This window comes from Mustela nivalis, assembly GCF_964662115.1.
Source record: "Mustela nivalis genome assembly, chromosome: 11".
Lineage (NCBI taxonomy): Eukaryota > Metazoa > Chordata > Mammalia > Carnivora > Mustelidae > Mustela > Mustela nivalis.
Genome location: NC_139030.1, coordinates 56,373,090 through 56,399,021, shown reverse-complemented (window position 1 = coordinate 56,399,021; position 25,932 = coordinate 56,373,090). Strand labels below are relative to the sequence as shown.

Genomic DNA, 25,932 nt, shown 5'->3' with positions numbered 1-25,932 from the left:
CAGCTCAAATGAATTAGAAACAAGAAATAGGCCTTGTGAAATTGACTTTAGAGTCACTGCTTGGTTGTCACTGAGGACCTGTGCATAAAAATTGATTTTTACTCTTAAGATTGTTTTACAGTCATTTTTCAGAATTCACCTTTTAAGCATTTCTTCTTATTAGTGATCACTTTTGTTTTATGTGCATTCATTCCAATCACAGACATCTCATATCAGAAATTCAACTATGGTTCTTCAGCAACTTCAAATGTTAATAACTTTATTGTTTTCTTTACTCTGCTATATCTAAATTCTAATTTCTGATGAGAAATTGAAATTGAAGAATAATCAGGCCAAATATAGAGTGTAAAGGATATAGAAAAACTAGAAGAAAGATGGAGACAAAAGTCATTATTTATGCTCTAAGGAGAAAAATGGTCACATTTCTTTTGAAATAGGCATATTTTGAGTATTAATTGAAATGTGCACAAAATTAAGATAATATAGTATAAATCTTCTAAATTTGTTGGTCAATACAGATTAAATTATGATTAAAGAATATTCATTTACTGGAACACATACGTTTTTCTCCCTGAAAATTTCAAGATTGCTGATGCAAAGAAGTGTCTTTTAAAAACATGAAATAGAGAAACTCGAGTATTCAGCTTATTTATGAGAACATAGAAAAATACACGAGAAAAAAGTTGTTATTTTTAAAGGGCAAATGAGATGTTAAACTATTTTAAAACTTTATTTACGTTTTATTTATAAAAACTGTGTCTATATCACCTACGTTTATTGATGGATTACCCTGTATGAAGCGCTGTGCTAGGATATGATTTAGCTAATTTTGATTTATATTACTTTGTGATACTCTCAGGTTGATCTGCATTTTATGAAAAAGATTCCTCCAGGTGCTGAGGCTTCAAACATCCTAGTAGGGGAGTTGGAGTTCTTGGATCGAACTGTAGTTGCGTTTGTCAGGTTGTCTCCTGCTGTGTTGCTTCAAGGACTGGCTGAAGTCCCAATTCCGACCAGGTAAAAAGTATCAGAGCATCATCTGCATTTTTCTTAAACAATTTTTTCTTTTAATAAATCCCCCCTCAAACCAAAACCAAACCAAACCAAACAAAATGGAAAAACAAGGAGTAAATATTTCCTTTGAAAGTTTTTTCTAGAAACTAATGTGTCATTCACAAAATCATTTCTTCTTGTTTGTGGAAGAGGAGAAAAAATATTTCAAAAATTACTCTGTTCTTTCCTCCCTCTTCTCAAACTCCAGTGTTTTCTTTCAGGCTTGCTCGTCAACTCTGAATACCCTGGTCTATATCACCACATAAGTCATTTCTTATAAGGTTGGTAAAAACGGTAAAGTGTTAGGATTGTCTCAAAGATTGCATGAGACTGTAGGCTGGTCAGACTCAGAAAGGTAAATGTTTTGAAGGCTTAGCTTACGCTCGAATGAGTCACCTTCTGAGTACATGTGAGTGCCATCCTTAAGAGATGTCTATCTAATATACTGTGTATTTTCCATCTCAGGCACAGTATGCTTCCCATACCCAGAATCTGAAAATCGTTGGTAACAGCATTGTGGTACTGTGGTTGAATTCAAGTCAAAAGTACAAATTTAGGGGGCCCAGGTGGCTCAGTTGGTTGAGTGACTGCCTTCAGCTCAGGTCATGATCCTGGAGTCCGAGGATGAAGTCCCGAATTGGTAATCCCTGCTCAGCAGGGAGCCTGCTTCTCTCTCTCACCCTCCCCCCTTCATGCTCTCTCTCTTTCTCATTCTCTCTCTCAAATAAATAAATAAATAATCTTTAAAAAAAAGTACAAATTTAATTTGATTACCTAAACTTATTTTCCATTTAACTACACATAAAAACTAACAACTTAGGGATAATACAAACCAAATTACATTGTTTATCACTTATCTCTATTTCATAGATAAAATATATGTCCATGGGCAAAATTGTGATGAAAAAGAAGACTCTTGACTTTAGCATGTTATGTTCCTAGTAGTTCATCCAGGGGATCTTGCTTCCTTCCTTTTTCCCTCTATTAAATGGGATTTCTATATATAGACAGCCATTTGTATTCCCATAGCAGCATCTACTCCATTTCCCTCGCGATTGGTGCCCTTTGGTTGATGCTATGACTGTTTCAGGTGCTATTAGTATGCTTCCCCTTCCAAACACTGAATGCCTCTGCCAATTTAAAATGAGGCAAAGTTCAGGTGCTATCGTACTGGGTTTGTAAAAAAGTTTCCTCTTATGGACCTTTGGCCTTAACTAAAAACACAGAAGATTATATCACTCTGTACTTTGATTATGGGCAAGATATTCCAAAAATATGGAACAGTTTCCCAGGAGAGGCCTCATTTCATTAGAGCTCAGCTGACGAATACTGGATTTGGTGTTCAAGTACCTATCCCTGGGTGCATGGGGGGCTCAGGTGCTTAAGCGACCAACTTTTGATTTCTGCTCAGGTCGTGATCTCAGGGTTGCGAGACTGAGCCCTGTATGTCAGACTCCATGCTGGGTGTGTTACCTGCTTAAGATTCTCTCCCACCCTCCACTTGCACCCCACCCCCCCAACACTCACACAAAGTACCTATTCCTGAATCTGTGACAGGAACAGATTTGAAGCAGGACCCTGGTTACTACTCAGGTTATAGAAAGAAGTGTCTGTCCATTCTGTTGGAGGGCTACCCAGAGTTCTGATATATGCCAACTTTTATTAAAAAAGAGTGACGATGTCCTGAGCACATTAAAGTGGCATTTGACTATGATTAGACTGCATTTTCTTTATACAACTTGTGACCTGCTCAGAGTTTCTGGGAATTTGGGAATTGGATTTAAGATGTCAGACTTACTAATTCTAGAGGTAGTATTTTAGTAGTTTAAAATTCCTTTTCAGTCTTCCAAGCAGCACATTCCCTTTCCACCATTTAGGAAGGTGTCTGATGAAATTCTGCATCAATGATGGCTCTGTATGACAAGGATAGCTCCTGTGTTTCAAAGGAAAGAAAAGAAAAATTCCCAGGAGTACAGAAAAGCCTTAATAGGGTTTTATACCCTCACTTTGAAAACTGTCAAGATTTAGGTGACCTCATTTCATACTGACATAGTAAAATATGTGTAGAGAACAATGGAGGAGAAATTAGGGGCACAGGAGAGCCACCGTATAAGGAGAGATTAAAAAGACTAGACTATTTAGTTCGGAAAGGTGAAAAATGGAAGAAGATTAGTTAGACAAATAGAATAAAGCTAGCTGTCCGAGGTTCCTAATTATTCTCTCTTAGAGGGACAAAAGGGCACACCATGAATATAATAGCAACACATAGTAAAAATGTCAGAAAATAATTTTTTAGGATTTTATAATAGCCCATGGAGTAGAAACCTGAAAAATGGCAAGATGTACATAGGTTACAAAATTTCTTGAAAGTATTACAGTTGATAAAGCCCCTGCCACCACATTAAGCTATTCCTGTTTTAAATTTATAATGGGCATTTCGGTGTAGTAGAAATTGACTTGAAATCAGGTAGCGCTGACAAAAAATTAATGCCAGACTTTCTAAGACTGTGTAATATATGCTTTACATAAAATCATGCACAATTGCTAAAGTTTGTAACTAAATGAAGGGTAAGGTTATAGTATATGTTTCTTTAAAGCTTATGAAACTATGAGTCTTCACATTTAAGAGCATAAACCATTCAACAAATTAATACCACTGAATTATATTGCAGAATATATGGCATTTGAAATTTTTTACGATTTCACTGTAGCATTGACCTTTTCAGAGACAAGACAATTACCGGTCCTCCAAAGTTAAAGCATGTACTGATTTCTTCAAAATCTCCAGTTGTGCTGGTGACTTTACTAGGCTTTCAGTCTAATTTAGATGGAATACTGCAATGCAGCCTGTATTTTAATTCCCCCATAGTCAGAATTAGTAGATCATTAACTCTCTATCTTTTTTTACTAACTGATCTTTGATTCTTGACAATATTTTTTTCAATTTAATGTAGATGTTACATATACCTACTGTTTTTATTATATGTTCTTGTTTTGTTTATAATATTATATTACCTTTTTCTTCCTTACCTCATTCTATAATTTGTATATTAGTGAGTTCTTCCTTGTAATTCAGAAAGGTTTAATCATACTTTACTTTTCTCACCTTCCTCCTCTAAGGATTTTTTCACTACCTACCATGTAGGCTCTACAGGTAATTAAATGGGAAAACACTGAGTTCAAAATAACCGTGGATTTCCCTTGCTCAAGAACCTTAAGAATAAAAGTCAATCATTATAAAAATGCTTTAAAATAGTAATAAACTGTGAAAAAATATGTATTTTATACTGAAGTCCTCATCTTAAACAATTCTTTTGCGCTGAGTCATTCTGTAACTACTGGAGTTGTTTTTTGTATTTCTACCATGAAACTTTTTGTATTTTTTCTTCTTAATTACAGATTTTTGTTCATTCTTCTGGGACCCCTGGGAAAGGGTCAACAGTACCATGAGATTGGCAGATCAATTGCAACCCTAATGACAGATGAGGTATTTATTCAAGTTCATTGGGAACATTTTCCCCTACTAGGTACACTTAACTTTTGGAGTTCCTGTATTCATGACTATCTGTTGTGAATCAGATTTCTCTCCATGGAACCCCCATCCTTCTATGCTTCCACTATAAAATTTCCTTTGGAAAAATTTGTTTGAAAGGGGTAACAAATTCACACACATGAGTATAATGCTTTAAAACCTCATATTCTAAAGAAAATGATTTAGTGACACTTAGAATGTATTTACTAATATTCTCCTATAGAGTATGTGCTGCTAAAGTGAGCCCCATTTTTAATATCATTAGAAATCTTGTTTTTGGCAAAATAATTTTAGGACCTGAAAAAACAATGGTAGTTTATCTGAATAGTACATACAACACCAAAAGCTATGCAATATCTATCAACTCTCTTTACAGTTGCCTGAATGTTCTTAACCTGAGAGTCTTTGAACCATTAGAGGAGCTATAGATGAACTTCAAGGGACCTGTGATCTCTTTGATACAGCACACAAATTCTTCTATGTAAAAAAATTGTATGTAATTTTTTTGGACTGGAAAAAGCTTTTATCAGCTTCTCAAAGAGGTGTATTATCATAAAAATAAAAACATAAAAATAACATATAACTGATTTCCTGTATTCCCCAGTACCTTATGGAAATCTGTTGTTAAAGAGTGGATGTAAAAGATCACAGAAGGGTCACATATTCAAAATTCAGTAGTAAATAACAAACAGGTTATGCGTTTTTTAGAATCTCATCTAAATAATTTAATGTATTTATTGAAATACTTTGCCTTTGGATACTTGAAAATCTGCAAAAAGAGTGGATTACTATTGTATATGACTTTTCCTAAGTTTATGAAATCTGAAAAATATGAACTTGTCTTGGTGATATAAATTCTATTATATCTGTCCAAATTATGTTTTATGGTTTTGTATGCATTCGTTATTGTATTTACACATAGGAAACCAAAAGCTAGAAGAAAAACACATTTTTTATCAATTTGAGAAAGAATCAACGTAATGAGTGTTTTCATTTCCTATGGCTGCCATAGAAACTTACCACAAAGTGGGTGATTAAAACAAGAAATTTATTTTCTCACATTTTGGAGCACCGGAAGTGTGAAGTCAGGGTGTCAGCCGGAGAGCCACATTCTCTCTGAAGGCTCTAGGGGTGAAACTTTCCTTGTCTCTCCACCTTCTGGTGATTCCTGGGGTTTCTTGACTTGTGGTGGCAAAATTCTTATCCCTACCTCCATCTTTACAAGGTCTTCTTCCTTGTGCCTCTGTGTGTCTCCTCCCTTTCTGGTCTTATAAGGATACTTGTCATTGGGTACAGGGCCCACCCTAATCTAGGATGATTTTAACTTTAGATCCTTACCTTCATTACACCTGCAAAGACCCTTATTCCAAATAAGGTCACATTCTAAGGTTCAGGTGGCCATGTTTTTGAGAGGTCCCTACTCAGTTCTCCACAGTATCACATTATTGAGGAAGAAAACAGAGAAATTGGAAAAGGGCTTCACGAGGACCACAAACCTACTCTAGTAGAATTCTCTTGAGAAGACACCCATGGTATCTTTTCTTTTAGTTTTTCCATATTGCTTAATATTTTGCAGTTATTACAGTTTTGCCAAATATATGACACCGTGATTTGCAGTCCACAATTTAAATATTGTCACTTTCATGCACGTATATTTCACGTTATGTTATGTTTCCGTATCTACCACATTAGGAAATAAGATATTTCTGGGGGGATGGGGTATAGCATATGGTGAGAGGAGCATGCTGCGTCATGGGAGGTTCACATATACTTATGGCATCTCACTTCCTAATTCTTCTCTATCTCAATTAGAAGTCAAGATTTTCTTAACAGAAAGATGTCAGTTCCAAAGTTTTTTTGACTAATCAAGTGGCCACGGAACAACAGGAAAGCATCTGTGTTTTTTAAAGTATAGATTTAGAGTGAGAGCAGAGAAAGGATTTCCATCTATTTCCTTGACTAATAAGAACTACCCAATTTGAGAGCATGCATTAGCCATCTAAACGCAGGCTCAAACATAAATTTCTTCAACTTGAAAGTTTCGAGGTTCGTTTTGGGGCGATTTGTAAGTCTCTGTGAGCAGCGGGATAGAGAAGCAGAAATAGCCAGAAAGTTACTCCAAAAGATGAGAGCAATTGGTTATAATAATAGACCCACTGAGTATATTAAAAAAAAAAATGTTTAAATGCTTTTAAAAGAGAAAGAAATTTTTTTTGTTGTTCAAAACCCAAGTAGAGAAGTTGTTCTGCTTATCTAATTGCTTTGAAGACAATGAATACTTAATTCATTAAGAGTAAAATGCAATATATTGATTCATAGAGTTTAGTTAAGAAAGTGGTGAATCAGACTATGGTATCAAACTGTAAATTCCATGTTATCAGTTACCACTTACTCATTTTTGTTCCCTGATTTTGTCAGGTGCTCAAATATTTGTTGACTGAACTCTGGTGGTTTTTCTCCTCTCCATCCTAGAAATTTCTTGTAGGTGTCCAGTCTGTCTTTTCCTTTGTATCTTTAGACCTAGCATAGGGTCTGGTCATGACAGAGTTTAATCTTTCTTTTTTTTAATGAATTAATGACTGAATGTGCTAGTCAGCTTAGACATACCTCACACTGGGCTGCCTGGATGGCTCAGTGGGTTGGGCCTCTGCCTGCAGCTCAGGTCATGATCTCAGGGTCCTGGGATCGAGTCCCGCATCAGGCTCTCTGCTAGGCGGGGGGGCTGCTCCCTCCTTTCTCTCTCTACTTGTGATCTCTCTCTGTCAAATAAATAAAATCTTAAAAAAAAAAAAAAGAAATACCTCACATTGAATCAATTCGGTAAACTATTTTCTTCCTTTCTGTTAAGCGTTGCTAGCGATAAATCATATGATTTTGCTTATTGGCACTACTGCCAATGTATTTATCCCTTAACATTCTTAAATATTATTAAGCAAGCCAAATCACTTCTGTTTATATAAATAGTATGCTGATATTTTTCATAATAGAACTTAAAACTGAGAATTTAAAAAAATATGTATTTATATAATTCATTTAAACATAATAAAATGAGTATATACTAACATAAATGGCAGTTTTATGAAAACAAAAGGAATATGAAAACAAAATAATTACTAAGAGTGGCATTGTTTTTTTTCTTCTTGTTCTAGAATTTTTTGCCAAGAATTTTCTCTTACCCAGATTTCAAGTCAACACTGACTCTTTCTGTTCAATCAACAAACATGCCCAAATATAGTAATTATTTAGGAAGTACATATTCAATAAATGTCCAGGTTTTTCCCATCCTTATAAGAAAATTCCTCACAGCTTCACATAGCATCTACCATTGAAGAACTGTTGACTGAATGTGAATTTCAAAAGCTTTGAAGGAGTAGAATCTTCCTGGACCTGGTTATTTTAGCTTCATACATCTCAATGTATTACAGCCCGATTTTTGTCACTACCACTCTATTCAAACTGCTTTCAGTAAGGTCCCTGTAATATGCTATTCTGTTTTCAGCACTCATGTCTTTTTTTTTTTTTAATTAATTTTTTATTTTTTATAAACATATATTTTTATCCCCAGGGGTACAGGTCTGTGAATCACCAGGTTTACACACTTCAGCTGGTGCAGCCACTCTGGAAAACAGCATGGAGGTTCCTCAAAATGTTGAAAATAGAACTGCCCTATGACCCAGCAATTGCACTATTGGGTATTTACCCTAAAGATACAAACGTAGTGATCCAAAGGGGCACGTGCACCCGAATGTTTATAGCACTCATGTCTCTTAATCTTCTATTGGCATCTCACGTTATTGAACATCTCTTCTTTAATTTTTATTCCACAAAGAGCAACTAAAATTAATTGTGTGCTTTGTTTTGAAACTAAAACCTTGAAATGTATACTATTGCTTATCCCAAGGTAATAGTCTTTTATTTTATGTTCAATGAGTTTTATACTTTTTCTCTCATATATCAGTTTTTTTATATAAGTTTTTAATATACCTGGAATTTCTTTTCATGTGGCAGGTGGGTAAAGATCCAGTTTCATTTTTATTAAATAATCACTTGGCTTGGCACCATTTACTGGCTAGTCTATCATTTATTCAATTGTTAGCAATGAGTGCTTTTCAAAAAAACAAACAACCCTACCCATCTCTGTGTCATCACTATTTTAATTACAGTATCTTTACTGTAATAAGCCTTGGTCTTGAGTAGAACAAATTACTCCTTCCCTTTGTTCTTTATTAATTCATTCAATAAATATTTATTGAATTTGAACGATTCATCAGGTACTCTTGCAGTTCTGGGATTCTATCAGTGAACAAAAGAGACAAAAGCTTTTTCTTTCATTGAGCTAATAGTCTAGTGATAAGGTATACTAACACATAAGTAAGTAAAGTATACGGTATGTGGTCATAAATGCTATGGAGGAAACTACCCAAGCAGGGAAGGGAGAGTTGCAAGTGAAAATCAGGAACCTAAAAGAGGAGAGGGAGCAAGCTATTCAAATATCTGAAGAAGGAGCTTCCCAAGCAAAAGGATAAACAAGGGAAAATGCTTTCAGACAGGAGATGCCAGGAATATCTGGGGAGCAGCAAAAAGGACAGCAAGGCTGGGCAGGAGGGCGAAGGGGAGAGGGCAGTAGGCAATGAGGTCAAAGAGACAGTGGGCCGGTCTGTGTAGGGTATTTGTACATCATATAAGGACTTTGATTTGGAAAGCAAATGGAAGGTTTAGAGTAGAGAAATGACGATTTATCTCACATCTTAAAAGCATCACTTGGCTTGTGGAAGAACAAGGGGGAAAAGCAGAGACGCCACTTAAGAAGGATTGCAAGCAATGGTGAAGAGAGAGACATCAAGGCAATTCCACTTAAAATCCCATTGGTACTTACTGAGGAGCTCGATAAGCTTATTCTAAGAAATACATGGAAGAACAAAGGTCCAAAAATAGTAAAAGCAGGCTTGAAGGAAACAAATACATATACTGAGGTTTCCTCCTAATTCATTGCTGTTTTTTCTCTCAGTCTCCTTTTCTGGATCCGTCTCACCTACTGCATTGATGAGAACTTTGTTTCTTAATTATCCACTCTGGTTCCTACATTATCAGTTTCTCCCTCCCTACTGTATCATTTCTATCATCTTACAAAAGATGATCTGGAATCTCCTGTCTTTTAGAAAGAAGAGAAAGGAAGGGAGGAAGGAAGAGAGGCAGGGATGGAGGGAAAAAATGGGTGGATGGATGGAAGGAAGGAAGGATGGGAAGGAGGAAGAAGGAACTAAAGAAGGGACAGTTCCCAGTTGTGCAATGGAAATTAAAACTATGGAGGTACCTGGGTGACTCAGTTGGTTAAGCACCTGCCTTCAGCTCAGGTCATGATCCCAGGGTCCAGGAATTGAGCTTTGTGTCCTGTTCAGTGAGGATTCTGCTTCTTCCTCTCCTTCTGTCCCTCCTCCTGACTTGTGCACTTTCTCACTCTCAATCTGTCTCTCTCCCTCTCAAATGAAAAAATAAAATATTTTTTAAAAATTAAAAAAAAATAAAGCCCTGGTCACTGGTCTTATGAAGTCATCCTTGATTCCTGTATTCTCTTTCACACTCAAATCTGGTCTCTCAGTAAATATTCCTGGCTCCACTTACACAATATATCTGGAATCCTACTACTTTTGACTTTCTGAACTGTTATTACCTGGTTCTTACTCTTTTCATCTGTCCCTGCCACCATTGTTACTCTATTATTGCAATAGACTCCTACTTGTTCTCTCTGCCCTTACCTATTTCATTCTGTTCTCAATACACAGCTAGAGCTACTCTTCTGCTCAGAGGCCTTAATGGCCTCTTATAATTCTTACAGTGATCTACAATATCCTACAGGATGACTTTCTGCCCCTCTGACCTTTCCTCTCAGACCTCATTTCCTGTTGTTCTCCCTCTAGCTTACTTCTATCTGGCCTCCTAGCTATTTCTCAAATACGACGCATGCTCTCACCTGAGACTTTGCATGGCTATCCCCTCTGCCTGAAGAGCTCTTGCTTCCAATACCTTGTTTTTTTGCTGAAATGTCTCACTGAGGCCTTCCTTAATCACCCTATTTAAAATTACAGCATCCCCTAGTCATACCCTTATTCCTCTTTCCTGCTTCATTTTTCTGCATAGAACTTAACACCCTCCGACAAAATATATACTTATTATATTGCCTGTTTTCTCTCTCTCCCCTCCCACTAGAATGAAAGCTCACGAGGGATGGACTTTTGTTGATTTTACTCACTGCGGTATCCTTAGCATATGAATAGTTTGATAAATATAAATGAATGCTCAGAGCTCATGTTTTAGCAGGGAAAATAAGCATTAAACAACAAATTATGTAATTAACAATTAATTACAATAAATAATTGTAATGAAAACTATTAAGAAAAAGAAGATGTTAGGAGGTGTTTGAGAGGCTTTCAGGGAAGGCTTCTCTTAAAAGTCAAATGAAGAAAAAGAAATTGAAAAAAAAATAAAAAGAAAAGAAAAGTCAAATGAACGTTGATATCAGAATGTTAGGCTCGCTACATAAAGAAAAGGGAGAGGAGTCGTTTAAAGTAAATGAGTTATTGGGGAAACTGATGATAGGAAATCAATAGTAAACAATGTTTTTAATTTAAAATCAAACAAGTTGTGGTATCTATATCTCTGAGGAATTTTAAGATAATAGGAAATCAGCTGTCTTGGATGAATTTGGACATTCATTTATCTAAAACAGGTGTGAGATTGTGCGATCCCTTGAAACAATTTTTAAATTAACAGATCAACTCAAGAAAGATTTCAAGAGAGTTGCTACTAGCAGGGAAAGAGTAAAGTAGCTAAACTCTCCTTGGGATTAAAAACATTTGTAATTCTTTAATGTCCAGATTAGGTCTCATGGCCATATAAAACCCTTTAGAAGGTAGATATCCTGAGCTATTAACTCAGTGTGTTGTGGCAGGGAAATCAATATTGTCAATATTTAACAAAATATACCTTTTCCCAAATACAACTAAATCATTAACTCTATCTTGGGTGTCTTCATTTTATCCTAAGCAATGACTGTATATTTATCACACCAATGATCTTCTGTGAAAAGTTCTTGTCTGGAAAGTAAGGAGAAAGCCTTTGAAAATAATCATTACCTCTTCTGCTGAAGAAGTTTAGATTGAGCATCAAACCAGAAACTTAAACAAATGATAGATAAAATATCTGAAAGTATATATATCTACTTTTAAAAGTAGATAAAATATCTGAAAGCACAATTTCCCTGGAAATTTTGGAGTATGTGGTCACTGTATTATGTAGCTCAGCATAAACAATAATTTACTAGCGCCAAGCCTGAAATATTTGCTCCATTTCATATTATATGAAATATGAAAAGTATCAGAAATATTTATATTATGTTTGGTATAGATAAATTTTTCCAATTTATCTTTATTTTTACTTTCTTCATTTGTTATGTTAAGTATATCTGCCCTCGGTGGGTGTGTTGGTCAGAAGAGATTCCGCTACGCTGCAGGAATAACCACCTTCAACCTCAGTGGTTTAAAACAATGAGGATTTCCTTCATGCTCTGCGTCTGTCATGGGTTGGTAGCGGGGCTCTGCTCATCATGGTCCCTCAGGCACCCAGGCCCATAAATGCTCCATCTCGACTTGCTTTTTCTCAGTCACTATGGCACACAAAAGGCAATGTGTTAATTTACACACTGATTATCATTACCTCGACTAGAAAGTGACATATGTATACCTGAATTGGACACACCTAACTCCAGTATCGAAGAAGGCAAAGAGTGAAATCTTCCCCTGTGTCTAGGAGATCTCCAGTGTCCATCATAGCCTAAGGGACTACCACAGTGTGCATGTGTGTATGTGTGAATGGAACTCATCTTGAATGGAAATATGCTTGCTGCACTCTATAGAAGCTACTAATTTATAACTTTATCATTATTTAAAAATTAAAACAAAATAAACCTTTTTCATTGATTTATATGTTCCAGCATATAACTATTGCTAAAATTTTTAATATAGTCTATAGATCTTATCTCTATTTTTAAGCAGGGGCTTCTTTCTGAAAGTGTTGTTTACCCACATATAAATAACCTCTGGCAAACTTGAATCCTTAATTCTAGTTTCATGAGCTTCCTTTCTTACTCCTTTTCCTTTCTCTTACTCTTGTCTCCAGAAATTTCAACATTTATTCTACATTCTAAGAAAAATATATATCTATGTGCATTCATAGAATAAACTAAATTATAATTGTTTACATTAAAAATTTCTTTAGTTAGAGCTGCCTATTTCTTTAAATTGTGATAATCATATGTAAGATAACTGGGAAATGAAAACACTGAATGCCTTAAGATTTTATAATTACTTTTTTATCTTTTATTTATTGTTTTTATCTTTTCCTCCTATAGGTATTTCATGATGTTGCTTACAAAGCTAGAGATCGCAATGACTTGGTATCAGGAATCGATGAATTTTTGGATCAGGTTACTGTTCTCCCTCCTGGAGAATGGGATCCAAGCATTCGTATAGAGCCTCCCAAAAATGTTCCTTCCCAGGTATGTTTATTTGAAAATACTCTTACAAATCCCATCATTTTGTTGTCTTTTAAATACATGTACTGAAACAGTATAACTCATTCAAAAGATTCAGAACGACTTGAATGATAACCTCTGTGATGTTGTGATTTATTTATTTATTTATTTTTTGGTGATGTTATGATTTATAATAACAAAGATCTATTTGGCATTCATTCCCCTTTTCGGCACAGAGCTCCTAAACCCCTTGAAATTCCCTTAGTGAGGCAAACAACAAAGGTGTCTTTTGTTATGTTAATGAGGTGACTTTTAGAACTCCCAAAGGGATGGGGGTTGGTGTCCAGCAGAGCCAATCATGTATTAGAGGGTGGAATTTTCAGTCCCAGGCTTGCACCTCCAGTGACTGAAGGTCACTTCTTGTGGTTATCCAACACACCTCCCTGAGAAATTTGGTATATTGATGATATGCCACTAACTTGAATGGTCCCATATGCCTGGGAAGATTTTAAATCTACTTTAAAACATATTATACTAAAGGAAAATTAAAATTTTAATAAAAATGTTAAATATGGCTTGAGAAAAATCCCATTGCCATCTTTCCATGTTTTGATATAGTTCTTTGAAATTGGCAAGTATTAAGAAAATTCAGCCTCTTGCCCAGATGTAGGGCTTCTGCCACTATGGCTTCTCGTGGGGTTATTGGCATTTTCCTCCTCTCCACTCTTCCCTTCTCATGTCTGGAGCTCAGTGTGGGATCCCTGATCTAAGAATTAAAGATCTAATTTTGCTCTATGTCCAGATTTTCTTACTGCCTGCTCTTCTTACTTTAATTATTTCTGTGACTACCTCATGGCTTAATTCATTTAAATCTTTCCAAGTGTATCTGAAAGAAGAAGAAGAGAAGAATGAGAAAAGGCAAAAACTTGTCAGAGAAAAAGCAGCAGCACAGGGTAAAAAGGCCAGTAGATACATAGAGAATGCTCTAAGACCCCATCAGGAAATGAAATTGAGAAAACTGAAAGAGTGCTTTTATCAGATGATGGGTGAAACCTTGAAGTTAAGCAATGGTCATAAAATTGGGGGTGAGGAAGATTTAATGCTTGAAAATGAATAAGACATTTTTTGAAGCATCAAAGAGAGAAGGAGCAAAGACTCAATTTGCCTAATCCTTTATTTATTTATTTATTTATTTATTTGAGAGTGAGCGAGCAAGGGAGAGGGAGAGAGTGTGCCTGCATGAACAAGGGAGAAGGGGAAAGGGAGGAGGAGAGAGAGGATCTTAAGTGGGCTCCATGCCCGGCCCCAAACCCATTGTAGGGCTGGATCTCATGGCCCTGAGATCATGGCCCAAGCAGAAATCAACAGCTGGTTCCTTAACTGACTAAGCCACCCAGGTGCCCCAACCAAAGTTTCACCATCTGCTGAAGAGCCCACTCAGAAGGAGCTTCTTGACCTACCTGAAGAATCTCCTGAAACAGCTGAAAAAGTAGTTATTGCCCTCCAGCATCCAAGTGGGTCCTGAGAAGAAAGTTTGTTTAGTCTTGCAGTTCACAGGTCTTATGTGACTGGATGATGAAAATCAGGTACCACACATCCGTATACAACCTTTTTACTTCCTTTCCCAGAGAGCCCCTGGATATGGAGGAAGCCTGGGCCCTGTAGGATATAGGAATAACTGTGGATACTATACTCAATGTGAAAGAGAAGGAGCAGAGCAACTTAATTAATAAATGAGAACTACCTATACTACATAAAATCAGTTTTGCCATGACCTTACAGAACACTATAAGATTTACATTAAAGTCATACAATACCTTGATTGAGCTCAAGGCAATAAACTCTCTAAAGTTGATATCCATGGGAAGTATGGACATTAAGAGATTGGAAAAGGATTGTTCTCTGCATGTAATGGTTTGTGGAATGTGCCATCTTATAATGTACCAGATGAAAACTAGATAAAAATGTGTACAGTAAGGCACTCAATAATTTCTATTTTTCTTAGCTGACATCATTTATCACTAAGTTGAAACACAAAGTCATACGACCTTGTTTTCTTCCTCTTCAGTCCAACTTGCCACATTGAACATTTCACTACTCAGTCAAACTCTTTAAAGTCTACCGAATAGAAATGTTTATTCTGCTGTATTTCTAGAAATTAAACTTTAAAGACATTCCAAAGCTCTTTAATGCTTTAAAGTTCTTTTCAATATTCCATAGGTGTTAGTATCCAAAATATATAAAGAACTTATAAAACCCAATAATCCAATTAAAAGTGGGCAGAAGACATGAACAGACATTTCTCCAAAGAAGACATACAGATGCTCAACAGACACATAAAAAGATACTCAACTTAACTCATCGTCAGGGAAATGCAAATCAAAACACAATGAGGTATCTCATCTTACAACTGTCAGAATGGCTAAAATCAAAAATAAGAAACAACAGAGGTTGGCAAGGGTGTGGAGAAAAATGACCCTCTTATACTGTTGGTGGGAATGCAAACTGGTGTAGCTGCTGTGGGAAATAATATGGAGGTTTCTCAAAAAGTTAAAGTACAACCATCCTTTGGTTCAGTGGTCATGCTACTGCGTATTTATCCAAAGAATACAAGAACACTAATTCAAACTGATACATGTACCCCTATGTTTATAGTAGCATTGTTTAAATAGCCAAGATATGGAAACAGCCTTAAGTGCGTCCATCAATTGATGAATGGATAGAGAAGTCTCTCTCTCACACAGACACACACACACACACACACACACACACACACACACACTATGGAATATTACTCAGCCATAAAAAGGAATGAAATCTTGCCATTTGCAAAAACATGGATGGAACTAGACAGTATAATGCTAAGCAAAATAAGCCAGTTGGAGAAAGACAAATACCATTCAACTTCACTCATATGTTGAATTTAAGAAACAAATGAGTAAAGGGGGGAAAAAAAAAAGGAGTGAGACAAACAGACTCTTAACTATAGAGAACAAACTGATAGTTACCAGAGGAGAGGTGGGGTGGAAGTATGGGTGAAATAGGTAATGGGGATTAAAGAACATACTTGTCATGATAAGCATGAGGTGATTAAAATAATAGCTTTTAAAAAAGTAAAAAAAAAATAATAAAGTTCTTTTTGATAGGTATGTATTATTTACCTAATTTATGTCAAGATTTATTTAATTTTTCCTTGCATTAAGTTGAAACATTTACAAGTTCCAGGTGGGCCAATAGATTTAAAAATAAAATAATGAAAATATTAAAAAAAGAAAATTCAAAGGCATGACTTAATCGTATTATATAGAAAATTCCCCATTACTGATGATCATATTTATGATCAGGAAATTTTTTAAAATTATAATTCTTATGTATTACCTTTGTGTGGACATATGGTATAAAAATTACAAAAAATTTGCCTATAAAAATCCAGTGTGCTGTTCACTCATGATATAATCCGGAAAGGTAAAAATAAAAACTGTTGCTATTATTTGGGTCATTTTTTAATTGCAGGCTTGACTTTGTCGAGATTGGTGGCCAAATGTTTGTTAAGCCCCCTCATATTGCCACTCTGTTCTTACTGAGTATGTCTCCTGAAACCCTCCCAGTTGTCATTTACTCAGCCTTGTCTTGTGCCCTTGTCTCTGTGGAGTACAACCCGTTGGACTCTACTGCTCTAGTTGACTCAGAGGTTCTCCTGGTTAGCCAGGTGGGCAAATGAACAAGTGTACCACTCATCCATGAGTATTTAAAAAGGTCAGCTCAGTCTCACTATCAATTTAAGAAATATGTACTGATGTCTTATTTCTGTATTTTCATTCTGAAGTCATTTCATAATTATTAAAGATGATTTGGTTTCCTTTTCTCAATAATGACAGTTTTCTAATTCTATACTACAAGCCACATAATTTCCGTTGATCTCAAACTACTAAAAAATGTTGCTTAAAGAGTAACTTCTAGGTTACAGATTGACTTATTTTTATATTTGTAAACATTTTTACACTTAGAATATTAGAAAAGTCAATATAATGCTTCCTGAAGTAAAAAAAAAGAAACTCTTCAATTGATGTTATTTGGAAATATTCTGTGAAAATATTAATACACTGACAGTGAGACTTTAAAAGTCACTTGTTAACACCATTTAGTTTTTTAAACAATAAACTGAAGTCAAGCATTTTTTAAAACATCTTGCCTTTGAGGAATGATGTTTTTGAAGCAACTTGAGGGAACTCTGGGAACTCTCTATTTTTAAAATTATTTTTATGAGACTCTTTAAAATCAGGATTAATTATTGGATTCTGAGTATTAAGAGGCAGTAGTACATTGAATTAGGTAGTATAACATTGAATTAGGAATCAAGGTATTTGGGTTCTGCTATGCTTCTTTACAATAGTATTTCTTAAATGTGTGTTGTAATTGAATAACAGATACTATGAACTATGTTTTCTTTCATTAAATGAATCAGGATAAATTAAAAGATATTAAGCACTCTGACTTCATATTCATTCAAATACTATTCTCCCCCATGGAATAATTTTTATGGTTTTTATGTTCTTTTGAAATGTTTAAATCACAGATATTTTTTTTTTTCCTTTGAAGAGAAAGCACAAACATGTCAGTGGGGATGGGGGCAGAGGGAGAGGAAGATACGGGGCTTGATCTCACAACCCTGAGATTGTGACGTGAGCCAAAATCGAGAGAAGCTTAACCAAATGAGCGACCTGGGCACCCCATAAATCACAGATCTGTAAACATTTTTTCTTTTCAGTTAAGAGAAGACTAACTAGTTACCCTAAAGGATAACCTTGAAAATATTCGTTAGAACATCATGTCGGGCATTATAATCACTCCTTTGTGTATACCCTAAACTCCTTTGCTTTTCTTTCATGCCATTTACTTGCTTGTTGAAACCACAACCTTATGTGAATCCAACTCTTTAATCTGTACCTGCACTGATACAGCTGAGCATAGCTGAAGGAAATCATAACTACACTGACTTATCTCATTAATTCATGACAACCTACCTCAAGTGGACCTTAATGTTGCAAGTTATCATACTATACTCCCTAGGCCAGTAATTCTCCCTAGATGACTATTTCAGACTCATTTTCTGTCCTCAAGTCTTTAGCACATCCTTCCTGAGCCTCACTTTCAGATTTAACTTGGTTCACACTTCCCTAAGAAATTTGAAATGATCAGAGAACCTCCCTAGACTCTCATTACCATGCCATTCTGCCTACTAGCATCTGCGCCCACGTACTCTGCCTTCCCATATATTACTACCTATGCATTATCCGAAGTTAGAATTCGACCTTTGCACTAGATCCCATCTCTTCAAACCTATTCAAAGACATTACACCATCAATTCTCCTCTTTCTTTCCTCTATCAATTCTTTTGCTCTGTATTACATCATTTTTATTAGCATGCAATCTAATTAATTTGCAATTCTTAAAAAAAAAAAGAATTCTCAATACTGCCACTGTCAGCTACTCATCCATTTTTTTTTTCCCTCAATGCAACCAAATGGCACAGAAGGTCTCTGTACTACCTGCTCCAGTTCATCTCCTCCAAGTCTCTCTTAAACTTTCTCCAATAAGGCTTTTGTCCCCATCACTTCACTAAAATTACTTACATGAAGGTCACCGAAGATCTCCACAATGCTCAATCCCATAGTCAACTCTCAGTCTGGATTTTATTTAGCCTGTCAGTGAAGGGCATTTGACTCCCCTTTCCCTGATACATGCTCTTCACTTAGCTTCCAAAACACCACATTCTTGATTTTCCCCCTAGCTCACTGGTTACTCCCATCTCAGTCTCCTATGCTGGTTTCTTCTTTCTTCTTTGATTTCTTTATTTTGAAATGATTCAGGCTCACTCTGTAGTCATCTTCTCTTTTCTACCTACACACATTCTTGTGATAATATCATCCAACCCTACTGCTTTAAATTCTCTTCCAAATTAAATGTTTACTTTGAACTTGAGAGTTATTTATCCAAATGCCTGTCCCATATCTTCACTTTGGTGTCTTACAGATATCTAAAATTTGACAAGTCCAAAGTTTGAACTGAATTGTAGATTGTCTCATTTCGGCTCCTGTATGCATCTTTGCATTTATGTTAGAAAAGGCAATATGATGCTTCCCGAAGTGTACAAGAAACTGATCTTTTTGCAAAGTCTGTTCCATCTACACCTTCCTATATTGATAGGTCCTAATTCCAATCTTACTGTTGACCAAGCCCAAATCACTAATTTTTAGTTTATTCTTAGATTTCTATTCTGCCAGGAAATACTCTTGGTTTTGCCTTTAATATTTATCCAGAATTAAACCATTTCTCATTGATGCCACTGCTACCATCCTAGTTCAAGCTTTCATAGTTTTCCTCCTGGATTATTGAAATAGTTTTTAACTGGTCTCCTTGTTTCTGTCCTTAGCCCGTGTGTTCTCAACATAGCAGCCAGAGTAACTCCAAATAAGATCATGCTTTTCCTTTCCTCAAAACCCTACAATACTTCCTCATTTCACTGAGAATAAAAGTCAAATATTTACAACGGTTTACTAAACCTACCCTGGCATCCCTTTACCTTTTCAAAGTAAACTTCTACCAATTTCTGCCTTGCTCACTCTTCCCCAGCCATTTGGCTTCTTTGCTTCTTGTTCTTTAGACCCTACAGCCATATTCCTGCCATGACACTGTCCCATTGGCAATTCTTTTTGTCTAGATATCCCTCACTTATTCTCATGGTTTATTCCCTCAACTTTCTCAGGTTTTTCTCAAATGATATTTTCTCACTGATCTTAGGATGGTTCTATTTGCCATTCCTTCCTCCCTACCTACCCACACCTCAGACCACCTCTTACTCTATTCTAAATTTTTATTTTTACATAGCTTTAATCTTTCTAATACACCATGGAACTAATTTATTTATGGGTTTATTTGTTTATTGTTGGCATTCCCCATTAGAATGTGAGCTCCACAGATCTGATTTGTCAACTGTTGTATTAGTGGTGGGGCCAAGAACCTGACACAAATTGGTTCTCAATAAGTTTTTGTTGATTGGCTAAATAAATTGTATAGTTTGAGTAGTCAAATATATACTCACTCATTGATTTGTTTTAAAATACGAAAATACTTGTGTTTCTAAACAAAAAATATTTCCTGTATTTTTTTCGGAATATTTATCAATACTGTTCATACATCTCTTTTCACATACCTTTTCCTCTTACTATAAGATGAACACTCCTTGATGAAACAGGTGCTTTAGAATGGTAAATATCTTTCATGGTTTATCATTTGCCTTATCTAAGGATAGCTTTTACCATTGTAAGAGAGTGAGTTAACATAGCCAATAAGGGATAATTATCCAGAAGACCAAATAATATCACTTGCTTTCTGAGGTTTGTGGAAGCTAAGAAATGTTTCCTGGGTGACTGTTGGGTGTTGAAGGTACTGAGGCCACTCTTAAAGCCCTTTATGATGGATGATAATTATTTATATGTAAAGGCAGTTCCTTCATCAATTGACACACATCCTCTCTTATTGAACTTTAATCCACTGTACCTGGAAAATTATAAAAATATTGAACAATGAACTTTTCTATATTTTGTGCATTTCAAGGCCTATTTTTCTCATGTTTTAAACCTGTGCCATTTTACCTAAATGTCCCATTGTACCCAAGAACATTTGAGAGTGGTTACACTATTTTGGAACGGCAGTTAAGTAAAAATTTTAATTGCACCACTTAAAACATTTTTATGATCCTTTTAAGTCCTTTTGAACACATTGGCATGCTCTAAGATAGCTGATAGGTAGGATTTTCCGATTTTTTAAAAACCTCCGTTACTGACAAAAGTGGGTGGAAGACACTTGTGAATAAGAGAGCACTTACATAAGCCTCAGTTAATTTTTCAATGGCTCAACTAGAAGTCTCCTTTTGTAATAATCTTTTAAATCTCTGTGAGTCAGAAAAAAAAACATATTTTCAAGAATTCCATGGGTAGGAAGATATCAGCCAGAATAAAAGAGGGAACTACCCTCAAAAATAGCTAATGGTAGCAGTTTAAATTTATGGAAGGTTGAGCTATGCCAGGCATGAAACACCGCCATACCTAGTGCCCCTCACTTCAATCTACCCAGCCCTTGTCTCTCTGCCCCCTTCCTTTTCTTCATTTGTCTTCATAGCTCTATCTCTACTTGACATTAGAGATTTGTTGTTTGTCTCCAGTATCAATGCTTTTTCTTGTTCATCTTTGCCTTTCTAGCATCCCTAACAATGCATGGCCCACGAGGCACCCAACAAAGATTAGTTGAAAGAATGAACAAATGTCCATCACTTCATTTAATTTTTTCAATCACACTGATAGATGCTATTACTACTAGTAAACAGAGGAAGAAACTGAAGCTTTAGGAAGCCTAGATAACTTGCTAGAGGTCATGCAGCAAATAAGTAACAGAGCCTGGGTTCTTAGCCACTCTGCATATTGCCTCAAGGGAAAAAAAATTTGTTTTTGTTATTTACAACTAGCACCTGAAATTAAAACACAAAAACAAAAAACTTCCTGCAGGAGAAGAGGAAGATTCCTGCTGTACCGAATGGAACAGCAGCTCATGGGGAAGCAGAGCCCCACGGAGGACATAGTGGACCCGAACTCCAGCGAACTGGAAGGTTAGTGAAAAGCATCTGTATGGTACTTCACAGACCAAATGGGATACTGTTCTTTGTGTCAGGAATTGCCGTTTTGAGATGTAATTTTTTTTAGACTTTGAGTACTTAAAGAATACCTATTTATTTGAGTATCTAGTACTTGAATACCTGTTTAATGTCAATTAGTTTGATTTCCCAGTATGTGCTAATGATTTTTGTTACTATTAAACCAGAACAGTGGATACCTCATTCCATTTTATCTTACCCAGTCTTTCGTTTTGCTGTGCATAAAATGCATTCACAGATTCTTAGAATGAATAAGAAAACTGTCAGTTGCCCCTTCTAAAAGAGCCTGTTGAAAGCTTCAAGTTCAAGATGGAAATAAAAATAAATACCAAGAACTTACTCTTATAGACCCTATCTCATTACATGCAAGTAGGATGTATATAATAGTATTTTTTATTTTTGCGGTTGTAATTTGAAAGAGCTATATGATTTATTTTTCTAATCACACATCTTTGAAGAGATGAAAGCTTCAATTTATTTCTTAAAATGGTTCTTTATCGTTTTTTGACAGCTTGTCTCTCTTCAAGCAATGTGTGAGCAGAAAATCAGAAAAGCTTGGGAGGGTCTGTCTTCAGGGAATATGTGCACACAGCCTCCATTGTAATTGAAGGCAATGGCAAAGGCTTGGCAGGATTGGTACTCCCCTCCTCTCAAGGCCATTTCCGGGACTGCTTTCACTGTGTCCTCTAAGCCGACTTTCCGGTTTCTGACAACTCTGTGCATTTTAATTCTCCTCTGTTCTTTCCCTTTATCTACGTTTTGTCTCTGAGGAAATGTCCTTGAACGTCTTCCTCGGGCTCCATATAATTTGAGATGATTCAAGCAATTTTTTCCTTTTCCCTTTACTGGAAGCGCGGTTACTTCTTCTGTTGGCTTTCATATTTTCAAATGCTGTCTTTTTATTTTGGGTGGTTCTTTTTTTCTCTCTTTTTCTCTCTCTCTCTCTCAGGTGTAACATGCCACATAGCTTAGATTTTTTTCGAAGTTCACTTTTCCTTACTGCTTCCTAAATCCTCCCAGGTCACCAATATCCGGTATCTTCGCTTCTCCAGAGTTCTTCCACAGATTCTGTTGCTGACATGACTTGAAGTATCCATTACTCATCTGCTCTCCTGGAGTTGCTGGTGTACATCTGGGCTGCTCTTGCACTGTTCTCTGCAATGACCTCTCACTTCCGGATTTAGATTTTTGCTGCTAACAGCACGTTTATTACACAGTAATATAATAGCTATTTAGACTAATGTATGCCCTAATAAGTAATTAATTAGAAAACAATGGTCTAATAGGAAGTACTATCAAACCTATAAATGTTAACTACTAAGTAATAGTTTATAACCACCTCAAAATATCTTGGGGATTAGGTGGGATATAAATTATAAATGAATGAATAAATAGTAGATTAAATCTATTTTGAATTGTGACTTTGATAAGTTAACACACCATTCAGAAATGATCCTCCCCAAATAAAAACTATGCATATGTTTAACAAACACACCTAGGGGAAACTAAGGTGCTCTTTGTGTGTGTGAGTGTCACAAGTTCACTGTAAGCTTCTTTTAGTTTAAATGTCCTCTTTTCAATTAGAATTTCATCCTATTCAGTTTCTCCTACTCCCTGTCTTGCTGATGGAAGCAATCACTAGGAAATCATAGTGATTCTATCGCTTATGTAATAGTAAGATAGTTACTAACATGGTACTATTGTGTCTATGTCAGTCAGATCAGGGCACTTTAAAATAATAGTCATAATTTTCTGTTATCCTGAAGATATACATATTTCAACCCAAACCAGAATTTGTATCTCAAGAGAACAATAATTTTTGAGGAGATTCTAAGATTGCCAGTGAATATTTCTATGTAGAAAATAAATAACAAAACTTAATATTTTTGCATAATCCAAATATATTCAGCATACTGGCACTGTACTGGAACATAGTAGATTTTTTTAACCCCCCTGCAGGAACTTAATCATAGTCTTATTCATTTTAATATGACATCTTTATTCCATGGAGCACAAAGAGCTCTTAGTAGCCAAGTGTTAAATCCACGTATTTTTACCAAATGTTCCAAGAATGAGAATACCTGTACATTAATACTCTCGTTCCTAGTAGATTGAAAGCATTTTAGTCCTCAAGTTTTAAGGAGCATTTTGCAATTTAATGCTATTCACCCCTGCACCCCTGCCCCCTAATCCTCTTTCAAGTGTTTCAGTGTGGGTTTTGGGTACATTTAGAATAAGTGAGTTTATACGAGGGAAGGCCATTATTGTCTTGTGAATGATAGATGTTGGGATATGTTTAGACAACAGTGGATCAAAATTACATTTTTCTAGATTGGTTATTTTAAGGTCCCCTTCCTAATTTCCTAAAAATGAAAACAATAATGGAAGCAATCTGTCTTTACTAGATATTACTGTCGTCCCTAAGGCCAGTTAGATGCCTCTTGGAAATCATACCGGGTGAGAAATATTTTGGCAGAGAAAGCAGGTAACTGGAGCCATGGTTAAACACTCCATCTTCTCTCCAGGGTAATGCCCACTATTGGAGACTATGAAGGCCAGTTTACTCTCCCAACCTTCACATTCTGCTATGCTAAATGAAATGTAAATGATTAGAAAATACTGCCAGTAATCGAGAGTAGTAGGCCTGAGTGTAGGAGGAGTTGATGAAGATAGAAATGGCACAGAGGTTAGAGAAATCCTTAAATTTCATTATTTGAGTTTTGATGGAAGAACCGCTCTGAACTTGTCTGAGAGAACCTGGGGTTTTGGGGTTGCTGGCCCAATATTTGGTTAGGACTGGAAGTAACATAGTGGTACAAGCCATCTCTGTAGATCACAAGAATACAGTGCAGCAGGTTAAGATGGGTCTCATCTCTGCTGATGGAAAACATATACTGTGACCTGGCAACACAGTAAATGAGGGTTTTGATTTGTGTGGGTTTTTTTTATATTTGGATTTCACTATTGTGTTTCTTCCCCCTGTCTTAGGATTTTTGGGGGACTTATTTTAGATATCAAAAGAAAAGCTCCATACTTCTGGAGTGACTTCAGAGACGCATTCAGCCTGCAGTGTTTAGCATCTTTTCTGTTCCTCTACTGCGCCTGCATGTCTCCCGTCATCACGTTTGGAGGACTGTTGGGAGAAGCAACTGAAGGTCGTATAGTATGTATTATGCTCTCCTTGGATTTTTAAAGCTCAGTCAGTGCTTAAGATTCATAGTTAGATAAGTGTCCATTTGCTTTTGGAGTCTGTCATGAGGAGAGATTTGATGTGTGGTCGTACCTGTACTCTTCATACGAGTTTCCTGGATGGCTAGTAGAACTGGTAATCTGGGAGTGGAATACCTCAGAACAAGTTCTCAGTCTCACACAAGGTTCTGGTCTCATCCCTGACCCCGATCCTTAGCTAGCTTTCTGCTCTAGTTTTCAGCTCACAGGGAGTCCTTTTCCTACTTACACCTTTTCCTGTTTATTCAGGCCATGCTTCTGTCCTGAGACTTACCACGAACACATATAAGCTGTTACAGGGCAACCCCTCCCCACCCCCCAAAAAAAGCAAGATAAGGAATGTGGTGAGGACATTTCCCCACTGAGTACCACTCATATTCTGCTGATTGCTTGTCCCTTTTCTTTTCCTCCTACCCCACATCCTGCCCAGGGTCGCTAGACTTTTCATAGCAAAGGAGAAAGGATATACTCATGTATTTTAAACATTTTCTCACTAGTTAGAATGGTTGCCTGTACAACTTAGGTAATGGACTTATTTCTATCTCTACACAGAGTGCAATCGAATCTCTCTTTGGAGCATCTATGACTGGAATAGCCTATTCTCTCTTTGGTGGACAGCCTCTTACCATATTAGGCAGTACAGGACCAGTTTTGGTGTTTGAAAAGATTTTGTTTAAATTTTGCAAGTAAGTGTCAAATACTTTTGGCCCCTTACCCCCTCTCTATTTTTCCACTGTGTTTATACTTCTCCCAACATCACATTAGGGGTCTGCTGGGAGAGGCAGAAGTGGTTGATTCAATTCAGTTTGCCATCTTGTCTCTCCATGGAAAGAAAGGGAAAATAAAAGATTTGTGTAATATGTTAAGTAAAATTCCTAA

At 36.2% G+C, this 25,932-nt stretch overlaps 1 protein-coding gene and 1 pseudogene across 12 annotated transcripts in view; both read left to right on the top strand.

Annotated features, from left to right (window-relative positions):
- The window catches only part of SLC4A10 (solute carrier family 4 member 10), a 307,876-nt gene that overhangs the window by 197,183 nt on the left and 84,761 nt on the right, over positions 1–25,932 (top strand). For 10 of the 11 annotated variants that reach the window (XM_082691268.1, XM_082691263.1, XM_082691267.1 and 7 more), the window contains 6 exons: positions 860–1,017; positions 4,453–4,540; positions 12,993–13,139; positions 21,680–21,780; positions 24,814–24,988; positions 25,606–25,739. In XM_082691268.1, the coding sequence (XP_082547394.1) occupies positions 860–1,017; positions 4,453–4,540; positions 12,993–13,139; positions 21,680–21,780; positions 24,814–24,988; positions 25,606–25,739 (803 nt within the window). The remainder of the gene's footprint in view (positions 1–859; positions 1,018–4,452; positions 4,541–12,992; positions 13,140–21,679; positions 21,781–24,813; positions 24,989–25,605; positions 25,740–25,932) is intronic. The other variant, XM_082691261.1, reaches the window with a different exon arrangement.
- Positions 13,799–14,852, top strand: LOC309843449 (UBX domain-containing protein 8 pseudogene; annotated as a pseudogene). Its single transcript has 2 exons — positions 13,799–14,283; positions 14,513–14,852. The product of its transcript is annotated as a UBX domain-containing protein 8 pseudogene (transcript).